General features: G+C 38.7%; 1 protein-coding gene and 1 long non-coding RNA gene across 2 annotated transcripts; both read left to right on the plus strand.

Annotated features, from left to right (window-relative positions):
• The first annotated feature begins 214 nt into the window (after positions 1 to 214).
• LOC121794247 lies at positions 215 to 13332 on the plus strand. Its single transcript, XM_042192330.1, has 4 exons — positions 215 to 289; positions 581 to 1315; positions 11448 to 11576; positions 11817 to 13332. Exons 2-4 carry the CDS (start codon positions 596 to 598, stop codon positions 12273 to 12275), a joined length of 1308 nt encoding a protein of 435 aa, XP_042048264.1. The 5' UTR covers positions 215 to 289; positions 581 to 595; the 3' UTR covers positions 12276 to 13332.
• Positions 7767 to 8221, plus strand: LOC121794248. Its single transcript, XR_006049252.1, has 2 exons — positions 7767 to 7892; positions 7981 to 8221. It is a non-coding gene; the product is annotated as an uncharacterized LOC121794248 (long non-coding RNA).
• Positions 13333 to 15748: the final 2416 nt, after the last annotated feature.

Here is a 15748-nt window from a genome sequence, read left to right on the forward strand (position 1 = left end):
TGAAAGCAATATTGATCAATGCACGATTGAAACATGCTTAAACCTTGAAATATATAAGGAGTATTATAAATATGTTCTATTTCTTTTTAGATTAAATTTGAGGAAACCATATTAACACGTGAAAGTAGATGAGCTAAAATGTAGAAGGGCTATAGAGTCATTTACACAGAGATATTTCGTAGCTAGCTCATCTATAAATTGGGTTGAGAAGAAGGCTTCTCATCACACCAAAATCATATCTCCTCCTCCTATAAACCCTTCTTCTACTCATCTTTCTCTTTGTTTTTCGGTAAGTCATAGTTATAGGATAGTATTCCTTTGATATTATATGCATTAAACCCTATTTCACTATGGATATTAAACCCAATTTTACTATGGATATTAATCTTGACTTTGTGAAAAATAAAGTAGTAAAAAAAGATAGCGGAATGTGAATCATACTTTTATATACTCCTGTATTTGTAAAATGTGGTGTTATCTTTTTTCTTTTTTTTTTCATGTTGGTTTACTTCAGGCTGCAAGTATGTCTATTTGGGCGCTTCCAAAGGCGATTTCTTAAAACTCGTGCCTGTATTTTCAGGAAACAACGTTAAGAATGGGAGTTTGGGCGCTTCCAAAGGCGATCACGATCAAGTCACAGGACTTCAAAGACAGAGGCCACATTTACCGCAGGGACAACAATGGCACCATAGCCCTCGGAGAAGCGGACGTTTTCAGCACGAAGGCTCGTATCGAAGTAGAACATGCCAAGACGGACAGCAAGTACGTTAACCTCCGATTCTCGTACACCAACCGGTACATGCACCGCACATCCGACGGGAGCTGGGCCATGGCGGCCGTCTCCACCAAACCCCAGGAAGACTTGTCCGACCCTTTCTGCACATTGTTTGAGCCAATTAAGGTTGACGGCGACATCTTCTACTTAATTCACGCTCAGAGTGGAGGCCGCCTCGTGATAGACAGTGCAAGCTTCCTCTTCTTCGTCGAGTTCGACTTGACCAGCACCACTCGAGGCTATCTCTCTGCAGTCGATTTTGATTCATTAGTCCGCCTTCCCGTCCGCGGCAACCTCGCCTTCATCGGAGATAACGGGAAATACCTCAAGGCCTTCACTTGGTTCAACAACTACTTCCAGCTCTCGTCCGACATCCCCAACGACACCCTTTCGCGCCACCAGGTATCGGAGGTGGCCGACGGCCATGTCCGTCTGACATCTATCCACTGGAGCGTGCTGTGGAGTCTCGCCACCTCCGGCTGGATATTCGGCAACACCACGGATTTATCCAACCCCAACACTCTCTTCTGGCCTATCAAAATCAATGCAAACACCATCGCCCTTCGTGCAGCCGACGGCAAATTCTGCCAGCGTCGCGTCACCAGCAACCTCGCTAATGGAAGCATCGGAACCGAGGACACCTCTCTGACGAAAGAAGCCGAGTTGCAGGTGTTATCAACTGTCACACTTCATTTTAGACTTCGCATTTTACTAACTCATTTTATTATAACATTCCACCAATTAGTCGGGGACTAAAGGAATATTGGTATATTTAATTATACTCCTATTTGTTGTTTATACCTCATTTTTCTATTTACACAGATTGTTTCTTCGTTATATAAATACATACAGTATTTTTAAAATTTGCCAACAGGTGGAGGAATTGGTGACGAAGAGTTTTGATTTTGAGTTGACTGAATTAATTTCGTTTACTCCATGACGTAGCATATTTAATCATTTGTGCTTGGTGAGTTTAATTGTTCTTCGAATGATCGGAATTATTACCAAGACACTCGATAATTTGTTTTACGAGTCTGAACTGTGATTGTGAAATCACAACTTGATTTTAATAGTCCATTTTCTTAAGGATTACTGTTTGTTAGGCTGAATTCCGTGTTGAGTGTTTTATTGAATACCAATCCTGTGCCCAAATTATAATTAATTTAAATCCTATTTTAGTGTGGGCCCAATTAACTAAAAATCCTTCAATCCAATGACTCCTCTTCATGGTACCAGCGCCAGAAATCCATTCTTTCTCTTCAAGCATTTTTTTAGAAGCTCTCCTCATTCTGCATAATCTTTCACAAAAATAAACCAGTCAATTAACAATAAATTCCTTTTAAATACGCAGTTACCGCAATCAATCACTCCTACTAAAATCACTCCTTGTCTAGATATCAACATCTCTGTAACTATACCAAATGTACTTAATGAAATTTTGTGAACCTTAATTATTTTAAACATTTAACATGTAACTTTTTGTCCACACAAAATAATAATTTGCGTTTAATTTTATATTCTTTTCTATAATTGTAACTTGTGATATATTAAATTTTAATTATCATCCACTAAATTAAATATGTACTTTTTTTAGCTAGACTAATTAATAAATTTATGTATTTCATTATATGTATCAATAAAAATATTATTTAATTAATTATATATACAACATTTAATATGTTTTGTTATGTATATTAATTATAATTTATGTATCATGAACTAGTAACCTCGTCAGTTCACTTACAGGTCCCGTTTTTAAATCATCACCTACCACAATCCCGTCCACCCAAGTTAAGTGCCCCGGGGCGTCGCCTTCCTTTATCTTCCGCGACAACTCCTGCAAATCACGCAGGGACTCCGTCTCCCTGCGAACCGTGTCCAGCACCGTCGGCACTGGCTGGGCCACCGCCACAAATGCCACGACTTCTGCATCGGGTGTCGCTGCTGCCGTCACGTCACTGCCCAGGTCAGCCGTAAGTTTGGCGAGGACATTGGAATTCTGTCCGTCGATCTCCTCACGCCTAGACAAAGCATCTGCTGCCTTATTCGAGGTTCTTGTCTTATACTCAATAGAAAACTTATAACCCATCAATTTGCGCACGTAAAACTGCTGGTTGAGAGTTTGCACCACTTGCTGCAGAAGTTCTTTCAGGCTTTTCTGATCAGTTCGAATGACGAATTGGCGCCCCAAAAGATATTGATGCCATTTTTGCACTGCCTCAACTATGGCGTACAACTCCTTGTGGTAGGTGGATGCCACTCGACGTCTCGGCTCCAATTTCTTGCTGAAGAAAGCGATGGGAAGGCCTGTTTGAAGTAAAACTGCGCCAGTGCCTGTGTCGGAGGCGTTCATTTCCACACAAAACTGCACCGGCAAACGTAAAACCGGTGCAGGCGTCCGTTTCTACACAAGCTAAAAGCACGCAATATCTTAAACACCCATCTCAAAAAAAATTTAAGGAAACAAAACAAGAACTAAGTAAAAATAAACACTCAAACACACCAAAATAAAAACCAAAACACACACAAGCACACAAAAGCAATAAATGTACCTACGAGGGGTTGTCTCCCCTATAGCGCAACTTTTTACCGGCGTATGCTCGACGCTATGCAAGCTCCATCTACTCGATCAAGCCAACAACAAAGACCTCGCCTTGTTGCTCCTTAGTGTAGAACCTCTTTAGATTTTGACCATTGGCCTTGAACGTGCTTCCATCGGGTCCAATGAGCTCCATTGTGCCATTGCTCATAACTTCTTTGATAGTGAAGGCCGGACCACTTAGATTTGAGCTTGCCCGGGAAAAACCTCAACTTGTGGTTGAAGAGTACAACGGCGCCAAAAACTTGACTCGATTTATTTTTAACACGAGAAATACCTGCAAGTGTACGGGGCTAGTGTATCATACAACAAGTAAGAGTATCGTACCCCACAGAGACGAATTGTGTAAACTTAAGTACCACGAACCAACTTTAACTACTATCTAGATAATCCGGAAAGTTTGGTTTGATTTTAGAAAACAATTAAACATAAACAAGCTAAAAGCACGCAACAAAAGATAAGTTTCAAATAAGATAACAAGGTAGAGCTTTGGATCCGACTACAACGAACACAATGCGAACAATTCAACAACTTCGATTGCCCAATTGAAGTCTCTAGGATTGCTAGGAAAGCCGCTAGTCTAGGCTAAGCCCCCTCTCGAGTGCACTCAACCCGTTGATTAACCATTAATATTGAAGTCTCCTTCTAATACTTCACAATTAACTCCTTAAAACAAAAGGCTCAAGCCCTCACTCTAGAATTCCTTCTCTCGAATGCAAATTATCTAGGTGTTGTTCATTCTTTTATCAATCCTAATTAGGTATCTCTCCGTTACTCAAAACTAGGTCACCAAACCCAATTGGTAGCTAAGCAATTGAATTGAAAAAGCTCAAGAACGAAACAAAGAAATCACAAGAGCATAGGTAATCAAAAGTCCTTGAATTAATCAAAAGCGTTCATTGTAGTCTTCACCAAAACTCTACAAAAGATTTAGCCACTCATATTCAACGCAAATTCACAAGGGAAATTGACAAACACAGATTTTGCATGTTTTTAAGGACTAGATTTGACTTGTTTTAAATGTCAATCATGCAAATTATGTTCTTAAATTGCATAAGTTATACATTTGGTATTTTTGACATGTTTGTTGATAAATGATAGAAAAAGATGGAAAAAGGTGAAAAAAGGCCAAAGTGCAGCAGCCTCTGTTTGAGCCCATTCTGGAAGCGATTTTGAAGTCCAATCAGTGCCTACTAGATACCAGTCTCTTCGAAAGACCTTCGCGTGGATACCTTAAACATCTAAATCGGAGTTCTGTGGAGAAAGTTATGGCCATTTTACAAACATCGCGCAGGGTAGTCAAAATCTGGCGAAAATTAGGCGGAAATTCACGAAAGAAAAGAAATTATTATATTGTGAAGCCAAATATCTCCTATTTCTTGTAGGGCACGAAATTTATCAAAAATAAACCTTTTTCCAGCCTATAAATACCTCTGAACCTAATTCATAATCTTTATCTCAGAGCCTCCAATCCTTCTCCATCTCTACACCTCTTTCCATTCCATAATACACACATAATTCATCCATCTTCCATTGGAGCGGAGCTCTGCAGATCCAGGCAAGAGAAGACTGAAGATTGAAGATTCAACCTTGGGTTTTATCAATTTCTTTCATGTCTCGTACTTTAATTGTAGTTTTTACATGTCTATGAGTAGAACATCTTTTGTAGAATTTTTGGTATAGATATTCGATTGATTTTCCTTGTTAGCTCTTGCAGTTATTTGATTTATCTGGTGCTTTCTATGTTCAATTGATTAGCTACCTCTTGAATACATGTTAGAGTTGATTAGAGTACTCGGGAGACGAAATAACTGACTTGGAAAAAGGGATAATTCACACCTTAATTCAATAGAACTCGGGAGAGTCGAGGTTTTGAGTGAGGTCCTTGATCTTATATGCTTTTAGGAGTTAGGGGTTTAAGGGTTAGAAGGGGACTTCAATCCTATCACCTAATCTACAGGTTTCTCACCTCGGGAGGGGGTTTAATCTATAATTGTGATCGACTTAATAGCTCTGGAGACCGTAATTCAAGGAAGTCGATTGTGTTTTTGGATCCTAAAATTCTACATTCTTAAGCCTGCTTTGTATTATTTCTTTTTATGTTTTCCATTTTTTTTGTTTATTTCTTCCAGTCAAGTTTAATTAATCAACCCAAAAATCACATGTCTCTAGATAGTATATGACGCTTAGTATATGGTAGTCAGTTGCAATCTTATTCCATGTGTTCGATAGGGATGTCAATTTAGCCCGCAACCCGTGGGCTGACCCGAATAGCCCGCCAAATTTATAGGGTTAGGGCTGAAAATTTCCAGCCCGATAAAATTACAGCCCGATTAGCCCGCACCCGATTAACCCGCAACCCGTTAGGGCCAGACCCGAAAACCCGATGGGCTGGCCCGGAAACCCGATAAAATTTATATTGTTCTATTTGTTTGACTCTAATTCGACACTTCATTGATTATTTTATAATACAGATTACTGAAAAAATAACTTTCCATTTTATATATTAAATATATAAATTATATATTAAGTTTTTATTAATATAATAATAGATAAATGAATTAGAAACTTCAAATTTACTAAAAAAATATATTTAAATTTCTAAACATGCTTTAAAATTTCTTGATATTTATGTTTTATGTTGCATAAATCTCAAATATTAGTATTTGATCATGTTAATATTTGAGTTTACGCATATATCTCAAATTTATCATAATTAAATATTTTACATTTTATAAATATAACTAATTTTCACCATTATTTATTGGATTGATTGCATGTTAATTTTATCGGTAGCAACCCGATTAACCCGATGGGCTAGCCCGAAACCCGAGCTTTTAGGGTTAGGGCTGAACTTTTATAACCCGAAAAAATAACAACCCGATTACTGACCTTTAGCTATACTAGATCTACCATGTATGCTTGCAGGTATTTTTAGTGCTAATAAATAGTGCATCAAGTTTTTGGCGCCGTTGCCGGGGAATATTATTGCTTTAAGCTGATATTGTAGAACGGTTGATAATACTAATTTATACCCGGATCGAAAAATGCAGTAATTGTTCTCAAGACGTGAAAACTGCTTCTGGGGCTTGTGGAAAGTGTACTGGAGTCGAACCCTAGGTCCTATTTATACCCGGATCGAAAAATGCAGTAATTGCAGCGCACAAGCTAATCGCCCGGCCTGGCGATTTTAAGTGAGAAAACGCCCGGCTCGGGTGTTTGTCTCGAGTCTCGATTAAGGTCAAAACGCCCGACACGGGTGATTTTTCATAGAAAAACGCCCGGGTCTAGTGGATACGCCCGGTCTGGGAGCGAGAATGCCCGGTCCGATGCATTAAAACGCCCGACCTGAGATCTTTGGTTGCTGTTTCGTCCTTTTTCACCTGTTGTGACTATAAAAACACGACAAACTCATCAAAACACTAAAATTGGGGATAATAGATGAAAACTCAAGTAACGTGCTACAAAACAATGAAATATGCACTTTTAAACATCCAAAACACTTGCTAAACTACGAGTTTATCAGTTGATTTCTGCAATAAGTGAAAATGACTCAACTAATATGGGAGTGCATAAAATAGGATACGCTTCAAGTAACACGAGACCAATGAAATACCTAATTAATAAAATTTTATACATCAACATAGATTTGGAACCAATAAGAATTTTGGACTAAGAGAATGATAATTTAACTCATGGCCCAGGTCAGTCCAGTTCTGTACAAGCCTTATTTCATCTTTAATTTATGCCTTAATTTGACTCATGGCCCAATCGAGTGAGCTTCCGTTGTTGTTTGTGCATTACCCTCATTTTCCCAAAAATTCATGAAAGTTCTTCATAAAAATGATATAGTAATAGACATATTCACATGATTTATTAAATATTATCGTTAATAATATTTGCTCAATATGTATACAATAAATGAGGTTGAGTAGTTAGTTAGTCCATAACGAGAGTAGGTGGTGTTCAAAGAGGGCACGATGATGTGCGTCTCGATAGTGAATGTTCTTATATCTTATTCAACACATCATTAATAATTTACATGAAAACGCTAACTACTTTCTCGATCTTATCTGTCTTTGAATAGTAGATTAGAATCGGTGACTTTTTAAGTATTTTCTATCCAACTAAAACTATTAAATAAATGTATACCGACGTTATAATGTTTCCTTGACTTGGATTTATGTAACTTTAATTTTATCTTCTACTATTATTTTATAACACTATCCACATCCAAACACTATTGTAGAGTTTAAAACTTGGAGATGATCATTATTCAAACGTCATACTTACCAAATTAAAAAATTAAAGAAAGATTCAAACTAGTAGAGAAAAATTCAAACTTTCTCCATTATCATAATCTTCTTGAACTCCTTAAATAAAAGGGATTGTTCCATGGTTTGATTGAACGTTTCTCAAAAATGGGTAAAAGGTGCATGATCATAGCAACTATTTTGGCCATCATCTTTGTGTTGTCTCTTACCTCGATGTGTGATGCATCTCGATTGATTTATCAAGGTATATTATTGTTAATAGTCTCATTAACTAGTACTATCAATAATAGGTATCTTTGTATATCCAAAATTACATTAATACCATGATGCAGAATTTGGTGCTAAGTTGGAAAAATGTGGCCCTTGTTTCTGCTGCCAACCGAATAGTCCACCGTGCTGCCTCTGCGCCTGCCCCGTGCCACCGTGAAAAGCCACAGTTCCAGGCTAGATTTTGCTGATAAATATTGAATAAGTTGAAGATGTAAGAAATTTAAAAGATATTTGGTCTGTGGTCTCATGTGTATTTCTGTACTTAGATTGATAAATAAGCTTATAAACAATCATTTCTTGTTATGGTCTAGTAAATTGAGACAAACGTAAGTACTCCCTCTGTTTCACAAATAAAAAAGTTATCGGTACTAGTATATATGTTAAATAGCTGCACGAGAACGATCCTCTATTGCATCAGTGGTCCCTAACCGACGTTAGCGTGGATGCAGTTAATCACACAACAATGGCTCAATGTCCAGACTTGATTTTCTATCTCCTTATAAATGAAGAAAATAGTAGAATCCTTTAGAAAATTACGTAATGCTAGCTGACATTTTATTTTATTTTATTTTTAAATTTTGTTATGAATTAATAATTTTATTTTACATTGACCAGTTCTGCCAATATTTTGAAAACGTACGTAGTCAAACTCTCATGCTAATTAATCGTAATTAATTAATTTTCTTTCTTTGATCTTGATAAAGTGCACTATGAAAGCACAAATTTATAACAAAAATTTAGCTTTATGAAAATATTTTATTTCTATATTATCAATTACAATCAAAGACTCCACATATATTTATAATATTTCTTATGTTAGATATCCACTCAGTTTTTTTAAACTGTAATTTATTGTTTTATATTTTATAATTTAATTGTTTAATATGTATAACTACTTTTAAATCAGAATATATGAATATCTTTATGATTTTATTAATTTATTAATTGTTTGGTATGTATATTAACCAAAATATCCTATTATGGTCAGCCATAATGTGGCCACGTAGCATTTCCCTACTAAAATATACTACTAGTATTTTATTCATGGCAATGATGGCTTCTACACTGACCCCAATTGCTATTATTCAAAAAAAACAAAACCTTCAAATTTTAGTACAGTACTTTTTTTATTTCTTCAAACACATTTATATATATCAAGGGTTGGGAATTGCGGCCCGGGTCAGGTCGGCTACAGCCGGGTAGATGGGCTGGGTTGTGGTGTAACTAATTTCTTGGGCTTGCGCGGCATGGGCCATCAGGATTGGGCCATAAAATATTGCCCTTACCTATATAACAATCCAAAGATGCTAGCAAATTTGGATAATAATTTATATGGGAGTGTTGGCAAAAGTAGAAATTTTATTATATTAAAAAAATTACGGAAATATTATTGAATTAAATTTTCAGTACCACATCACGTGATGCTGGACCACATCACATTACGACGATGAGACGAAAAAATCTTTTTATATTTTATTTCAAGACACGAAAAAATCATTGTATGCTATTTTATCCCAATTATTCTTTACGTGTTTGATTTCACAATTTCCACTATCCACAATATATTGAATATAACTTCAAAAATTGAAAAAATTAAAAAATAAAATAAAATAACAGTATATAGTTCAAAATTTAAAATCACATGTGGTATTTATTTATAGAATCTTAAAATGCATATTTCATGTTTCTATATATACCCCTCACCTATCATTAGCAACAAGGCATAAGGATAAATATAGTTCCAAAATAAAAAGGACAAAAGAGGTTTATATTAGTTCATATACTAATATCTTACTGTAAATGGTTTGTGTCTATGAAGTTTTTCACCCTAATCTCATTATTTACGCTCATAAATGCATTCTTTCCACAAAATGCACAAACCCAAAACAAGGTGAGCAGAAGTTCAACAAAAGAGGAAGATGACACATCAGCAAGACTCTCAAACAACAAAAAGGAACGCACAAAGAAACTCCAACCGGCAAAGACAAAGAAAAAGTTAATAACAAAACATATATATACAGACTTCAAACTTGGATAACTTGTTTATGTGTATTACTCCCTCTGTCCGCCATTAGAAGTCTCATTTATGGGCGGCACAGGTTTTAAAAAATATTAAGAAAAGTGGATGGAAAAAAGTTAGTGGAATAAAGGTCTCACTTATATATATTAGTTTTAAATGAAATGTGAGTGAAATGAGATGGTGGAAGGTGGGACCCTATTACCATTTGTGGTAAAAGTGAACCGGAACTCCTATTCGCGGACGGACCAAAACGGAAAAATGAGACTCCTACTCGCGGACAATGGGAGTATATTAGTGCTTATATTTTATACTTTGATATTTCCAACAATATATTATTAATAAGAGAATTAGAAAATGCTAGCTTCGCATGCCCTGGACAGAAAGCAATATTGATCAATGCACGATTGAAACATGCTTAAACCTTGAAATATATAAGGAGTATTATAAATATGTTCTATTTCTTTTTGGATTAAATTTGAGGAAACCATATTAACACGTGAAAGTAGATGAGCTAAAATGTAGAAGGGCTATAGAGTCATTTACACAGAGATATTTCGTAGCTAGCTCATCTATAAATTGGGTTGAGAAGAAGGCTTCTCATCACACCAAAATCATATCTCCTCCTCCTATAAACCCTTCTTCTACTCATCTTTCTCGTTGTTTTTCGGTAAGTCATAGTTATAGGATAGTATTCCTTTGATATTATATGCATTAAACCCTATTTCACTATGGATATTAATCTTGACTTTGTGAAATAAAGTAGTATAAAAAGTTAGTGAAGTGTGAATCCTACTTTTTTTTTATATACTCCTATATTTGTAAAATGTGGTGTTATCTTTTTTCTTTTTTTTTTCTCATGTTGGTTTACTTCAGGCTGCAAGTATGTCTATTTGGGCGCTTCCAAAGGCGATTTCTTAAAACTTGTGCCTGTATTTTCAGGAAACAACGTTAAGAATGGGAGTTTGGGCGCTTCCAAAGGCGATCGCGATCAAGTCACAGGACTTCAAAGACAGAGGCCACATTTACCGCAGGGACAACAATGGCGCCATAGCCCTCGGAGAAGCGGACGTTTTCAGCACGAAGGCTCGTATCGAAGTAGAACAAGCCAAGACCGACAGCAAGTACGTTAACCTCCGATTCTCGTACACCAACCGGTACATGCACCGCACATCCGACGGGAGCTGGGCCATGGCGGCCGTCTCCACCAAACCCCAGGAAGACTTGTCTGACCCTTTCTGCACATTGTTTGAGCCAATTAAGGTTGACGGCGACATCTTCTACTTAATTCACGCTCAGAGTGGAGGCCGCCTCGTGATAGACAGTGCAAGCTTCCTCTTCTTCGTCGAGTTCGACTTGACCAGCACCACTCGAGGCTATCTCTCTGCAGTCGATTTTGATTCATTAGTCCGCCTTCCCGTCCGCGGCAACCTCGCCTTCATCGGAGATAACGGGAAATACCTCAACACCACGGATTTATCCAACCCCAACACTCTCTTCTGGCCTATCAAAATCAATGCAAACACCATCGCCCTTCGTGCAGCCGACGGCAAATTCTGCCAGCGTCGCGTCACCAGCAACCTCGCTAATGGAAGCATCGGAACCGAGGACACCTCTCTGACGAAAGAAGCCGAGTTGCAGGTGTTATTAACTGTCACACTTCATTTTTAGACTTCGCGTTTTACTAACTCATTTTATTATAACATTCCACCGATTATTGTAAGTCAAAGTATAGTGGGGGACTAAAGGAATATTGGTATATTTAATTATACTCCTATTTGTTGTTTTCAATTTTTTGTTTATACCTCAGTTTTCTTTTTACACCGATTGTTTCTTCGTTATATATATACACTTAATAGTATTGTTTAAATTTGCCAACAGGTGGAGGAATTGGTGACGAAGAGTTTGGTGAATAACGTCAGATACCAGAGCGAGTACGGGCGCGTATTCAACGAGATACCTCACACGGGATGGTCGTCCACGGTGGTCAACAGCCAGGACGTGGATGTAACCTTTTCGCTCTCGTTCACGTATCAGGACACGAAGGAATACACCTTCGCCCGCAGCTATACGCTGGAAACAGGGGTGCCCACGGTCTTCGACGCGGCGCTTCCCTTCGTCGGCCCAAACGGCTCCATCGATGAGGCGGCTGCTAAGATAAATGCGGAGCTGCAGTGGAACGCTGTGAACTCAATGACCAGGACAGTTACGGGTAAGGGTTCGGTTACGGTGCCGGCGAAGGAAACTCATGGATCGTGGCTTGCCATCTCTACCTTCCCTCGATCCCCGATTCTCACTAGGCAAGCCACGATCCATGAGTTTCCTTGCTACCGCCTCTAATATGGAGTTCTCTGAATCACAATGCTCCTCCTCTAATATGGAGTCCTCTAAATCACAAAGTCTCTCGTCGCCGTCTAGTGTGGGCGAATGCGTGTGAGTAACGACCTCTTTATAACATCTGCCCTCATCTACCTCACTCCGCAAGCGATGCGGCAGTGTTGGCTGTGGCAAAGGTCGAAATTTTACAAACCCACGGTCAAGGGGATCCACCTGTGTTGGTGGTTCATGTGACGAGTATTCCTGCTGTTTCGGCGGGTCCCAACAGGTGGGCTGACCGTAAGTCGGCTCCCCGTAGGGTGTGGCTGATTCCCGCTGCGGCTGCCACCTTCTCGGCGGATCCCAACAATTAGGCAGGGGCTGTTCATATGCCGAGTACCCACGGAAAGTGCGTTGTTCCTGTGTCTCCCGGCAGGTAGGCTGAATTGACGCACATGTGTTTTGTTGTCGTCGGCAGGGTTCCGGCTGATCATAGGGGGGAGATCTCATTGGGTTCCGGCGACCAGGGTGGTGCGACATCGGGCGAGCAGGTAGCGGCTCATATGCAGCCCGACCGAACTGTCGCCGATGGCCCGGAAGGTCCCAGGGAGACAGCGAATAGTATGGCAGGTCTTGAGCCGGCTGTGGCGGTGGCACCGGCCGCGGACGAGTGCGAATCTCTCTGCGAGAATCGTAGCACGCTTGATATGTATACGTTGCTTTAGACACAAGCATGTTTGTCCTACGCCGTTCGATTTTGTCACAACGTGTTTCCAACCTGGAGATAGCGGCATCCAATTGATCGAATAGTTGTTCATAATGCCCCACTTCGGTGTAGTTGCGTAACATGATGATGTTGAACGGCGGCGGTGAAGGTCGACAACCGTGGGAGGTGATCGAGGAAGGTACTGTGGCTGTATTTTTTTTTTTTTTTTTTTTGGGTGATTTGTTTGGGGGATATGGATGAACGAAGATATTTGGGGAATATGGATGAACGAAGACGGAGGATGAGCACGGGATGAAAGCACCAGTTGTTACGGACGTTCTCCGTAACGAGGCCGGATGGCTAACTTCTCGGAGAGATAAGGTGATCGAACCTTCGACGTGCTCGAAGGGAAGCTCACGAATTGCTGATTTTCGGACGTTCTCCGATGAACAACAATTTGGAAACGAAATATGATATTCTTGTTACTCAAGACAAGTTTGTGGAAAATAATATATTCATTGAATCATTGATTGATTTCTTGATACAATGATATAATCTCTCCTATTTATAATACTAGAATACTAATACCCTAACTTATTGACTAAGAAACAAATATCTAAATATAAATCGGAAAGATATGGTAAAGATATTGTAAATCAAATATGCAACTAAATAATTGGGATATGATCGTATCAGAGTAGTATACCGAATTGCTTATAGTAGTACACAATTGTGCTTGGTGAGTTTAATTGTTCTTCGAATGATCGGAATTATTACCAAGACACTCGATAATTTGTTTTGCGAGTCTGAACTGTGATTGTGAAATCACAACTTGATTTTAATAGTCCATTTTCTTAAGGATTACTATTTGTTAGGCTGAATTCCGTGTTGAGTGTTTTATTGAATACTAATCCTGAGCCCAATATATAATTAATTTAAATCCTATTTTAGTGTGAGCCCAATTCACTAAAAATCCTTCAGTCCAATGACTCCTCTTCATGGTACCAGCGCCAGAAATCCATTCTTTCTCTTCAAGCATTTTTTTTCAGAAGCTCTCTCTCATTCTGCATAATCTTTCACAAAAATAAACTAGTCAATTAACAATAAATTCCTTTTAAATAAGCAGTTACCGCAATCAATCACTCCTACTAAAATCACTCCTTGTCTAGATATCAACATCTCTACCACTATACCAAATGTACTTAATGAAATTTTGTGAACCTTAATTATTTTAAACATTTAACATGTAACTTTTTGTCCACATAAAATAATAATTTGTGTTTAATTTTATATTCTTTTCAATAATTGTAACTTGTGATATATTAAATTTTAATTATCATCCACTAAATTAAATATGCACTTTTTTTTAGCTAGACTAATTTATGTATTTCTTTATATGTATCAACAAAAGTATTATTTAATTAATTATATATACAACATTTAATATGTTTTGTTATGTATATTAATTATAATTTATCACTAATTAAATTTAAAATATTTTCTATACTATATATTATTAATTATATATATTTGCAAGGTAAAACGCATTGACCAGTAATTAAACTTGTCAGGCCGGTTTAATCTTGAACCAGTAACCTCGTCAGTTCACTCACAGGTCCCGTTTTTAATCATCACCTGCCACAATCCCGTCCACCCAAGTTAAGTGCCCCGGGGTGTCGCCTTCCTTTATCCTCTCGACAACTCCTGCAAATCACGCAGGGACTCCGTCTCCCTGCGAATCGTGTCCAGCACCGTCGGCACTGGCTGGGCCACCGCCACAAATGCCACGACATCTGCATCGGGTGTCGCTGCTGCCGTCGCATCACTGCCCAGGTCGGCCGTAAGTTTGGCGAGGACATTGGAATTCTGTCCGTCGATCTCCTCCCCCCTAGACAAAGCATCTGCTGCCTTGTTCGAGCTTCTTGTCTTATACTCAATAGAAAACTTATAACCCATCAATTTGCGCACGTAAAACTGCTGGTTGAGAGTTTGCACCACTTGCTGCAGGAGTTCTTTCAGGCTTTTCTGATCAGTTCGAATGACGAATTGGCTCCCCAAAAGATATTGATGCCATTTTTGTACTGCCTCAACTATGGCGTACAACTCCTTGTGGTAGGTGGATGCCACTCGACGTCTCGGCTCCAATTTCTTGCTGAAGAAAGCGATGGGATGGCCTGCTTGAAGTAAAACTGCGCCAGTGCCTGTGTCAGAGGCGTTCGTTTCCACACAAAACTGCACCAGCAAACGTAAAACCGGTGCAGGCGTCCGTTTCCACACAAGCTAAAAGCACGCAATATCTAAACCACCCATCTCAACAAATTTAAGGAAACAAAACAAGAACTAAGTAAAAATAAACACTCAAACACACCAAAATAAAAAAACCAAAACACACACAAGCACACAAAAGCAATAAATGTACCTACGAGGGGTTGTCTCCCCTATAGCGCAACTTTTTACCGTCGTATGCTCGACGCTATGCAAGCTCCATCTACTCGATCAAGCCAACAACAAAGACCTCGTCTTGTTGCTCCTTAATGTAGAACCTCTTTAGATTTTGACTATTGGCCTTGAACGTGCTTCCATCGGGTCCAATGAGCTCCATTGTGTCATTGCTCATAACTTCCTTGATAGTGAAGGGTCCGGACCACTTAGATTTGAGCTTGCCCGGGAAAAACCTCAACTTGTGGTTGAAGAGTACCACGGCGCCAAAAACTTGACTCGATTTATTTTTAACACGAAAAATACATGCAAGTGTACTGGGCTAGTGTAGCATACAACAAGTAAGTGTATC

This window comes from Salvia splendens, chromosome 3 (genome assembly GCF_004379255.2).
Source record: "Salvia splendens isolate huo1 chromosome 3, SspV2, whole genome shotgun sequence".
NCBI classification, from domain to species: domain Eukaryota; kingdom Viridiplantae; phylum Streptophyta; class Magnoliopsida; order Lamiales; family Lamiaceae; genus Salvia; species Salvia splendens.

Coding starts and splice junctions, on each gene's coding strand:
- LOC121794247 (XM_042192330.1), top strand. CDS start 596: ATGGGAGTTTGGGCGCTTCCAAAGGCGATCACGATCAAGTCACAGGAC. Junction 1,316..11,447: donor CTCTCTTCTGGCCTATCAAA/ATCAATGCAAAC, acceptor TGGCCTATCAAA/ATCAATGCAAACACCATCGC. Junction 11,577..11,816: donor CGAAAGAAGCCGAGTTGCAG/GTGTTATTAACT, acceptor ATTTGCCAACAG/GTGGAGGAATTGGTGACGAA.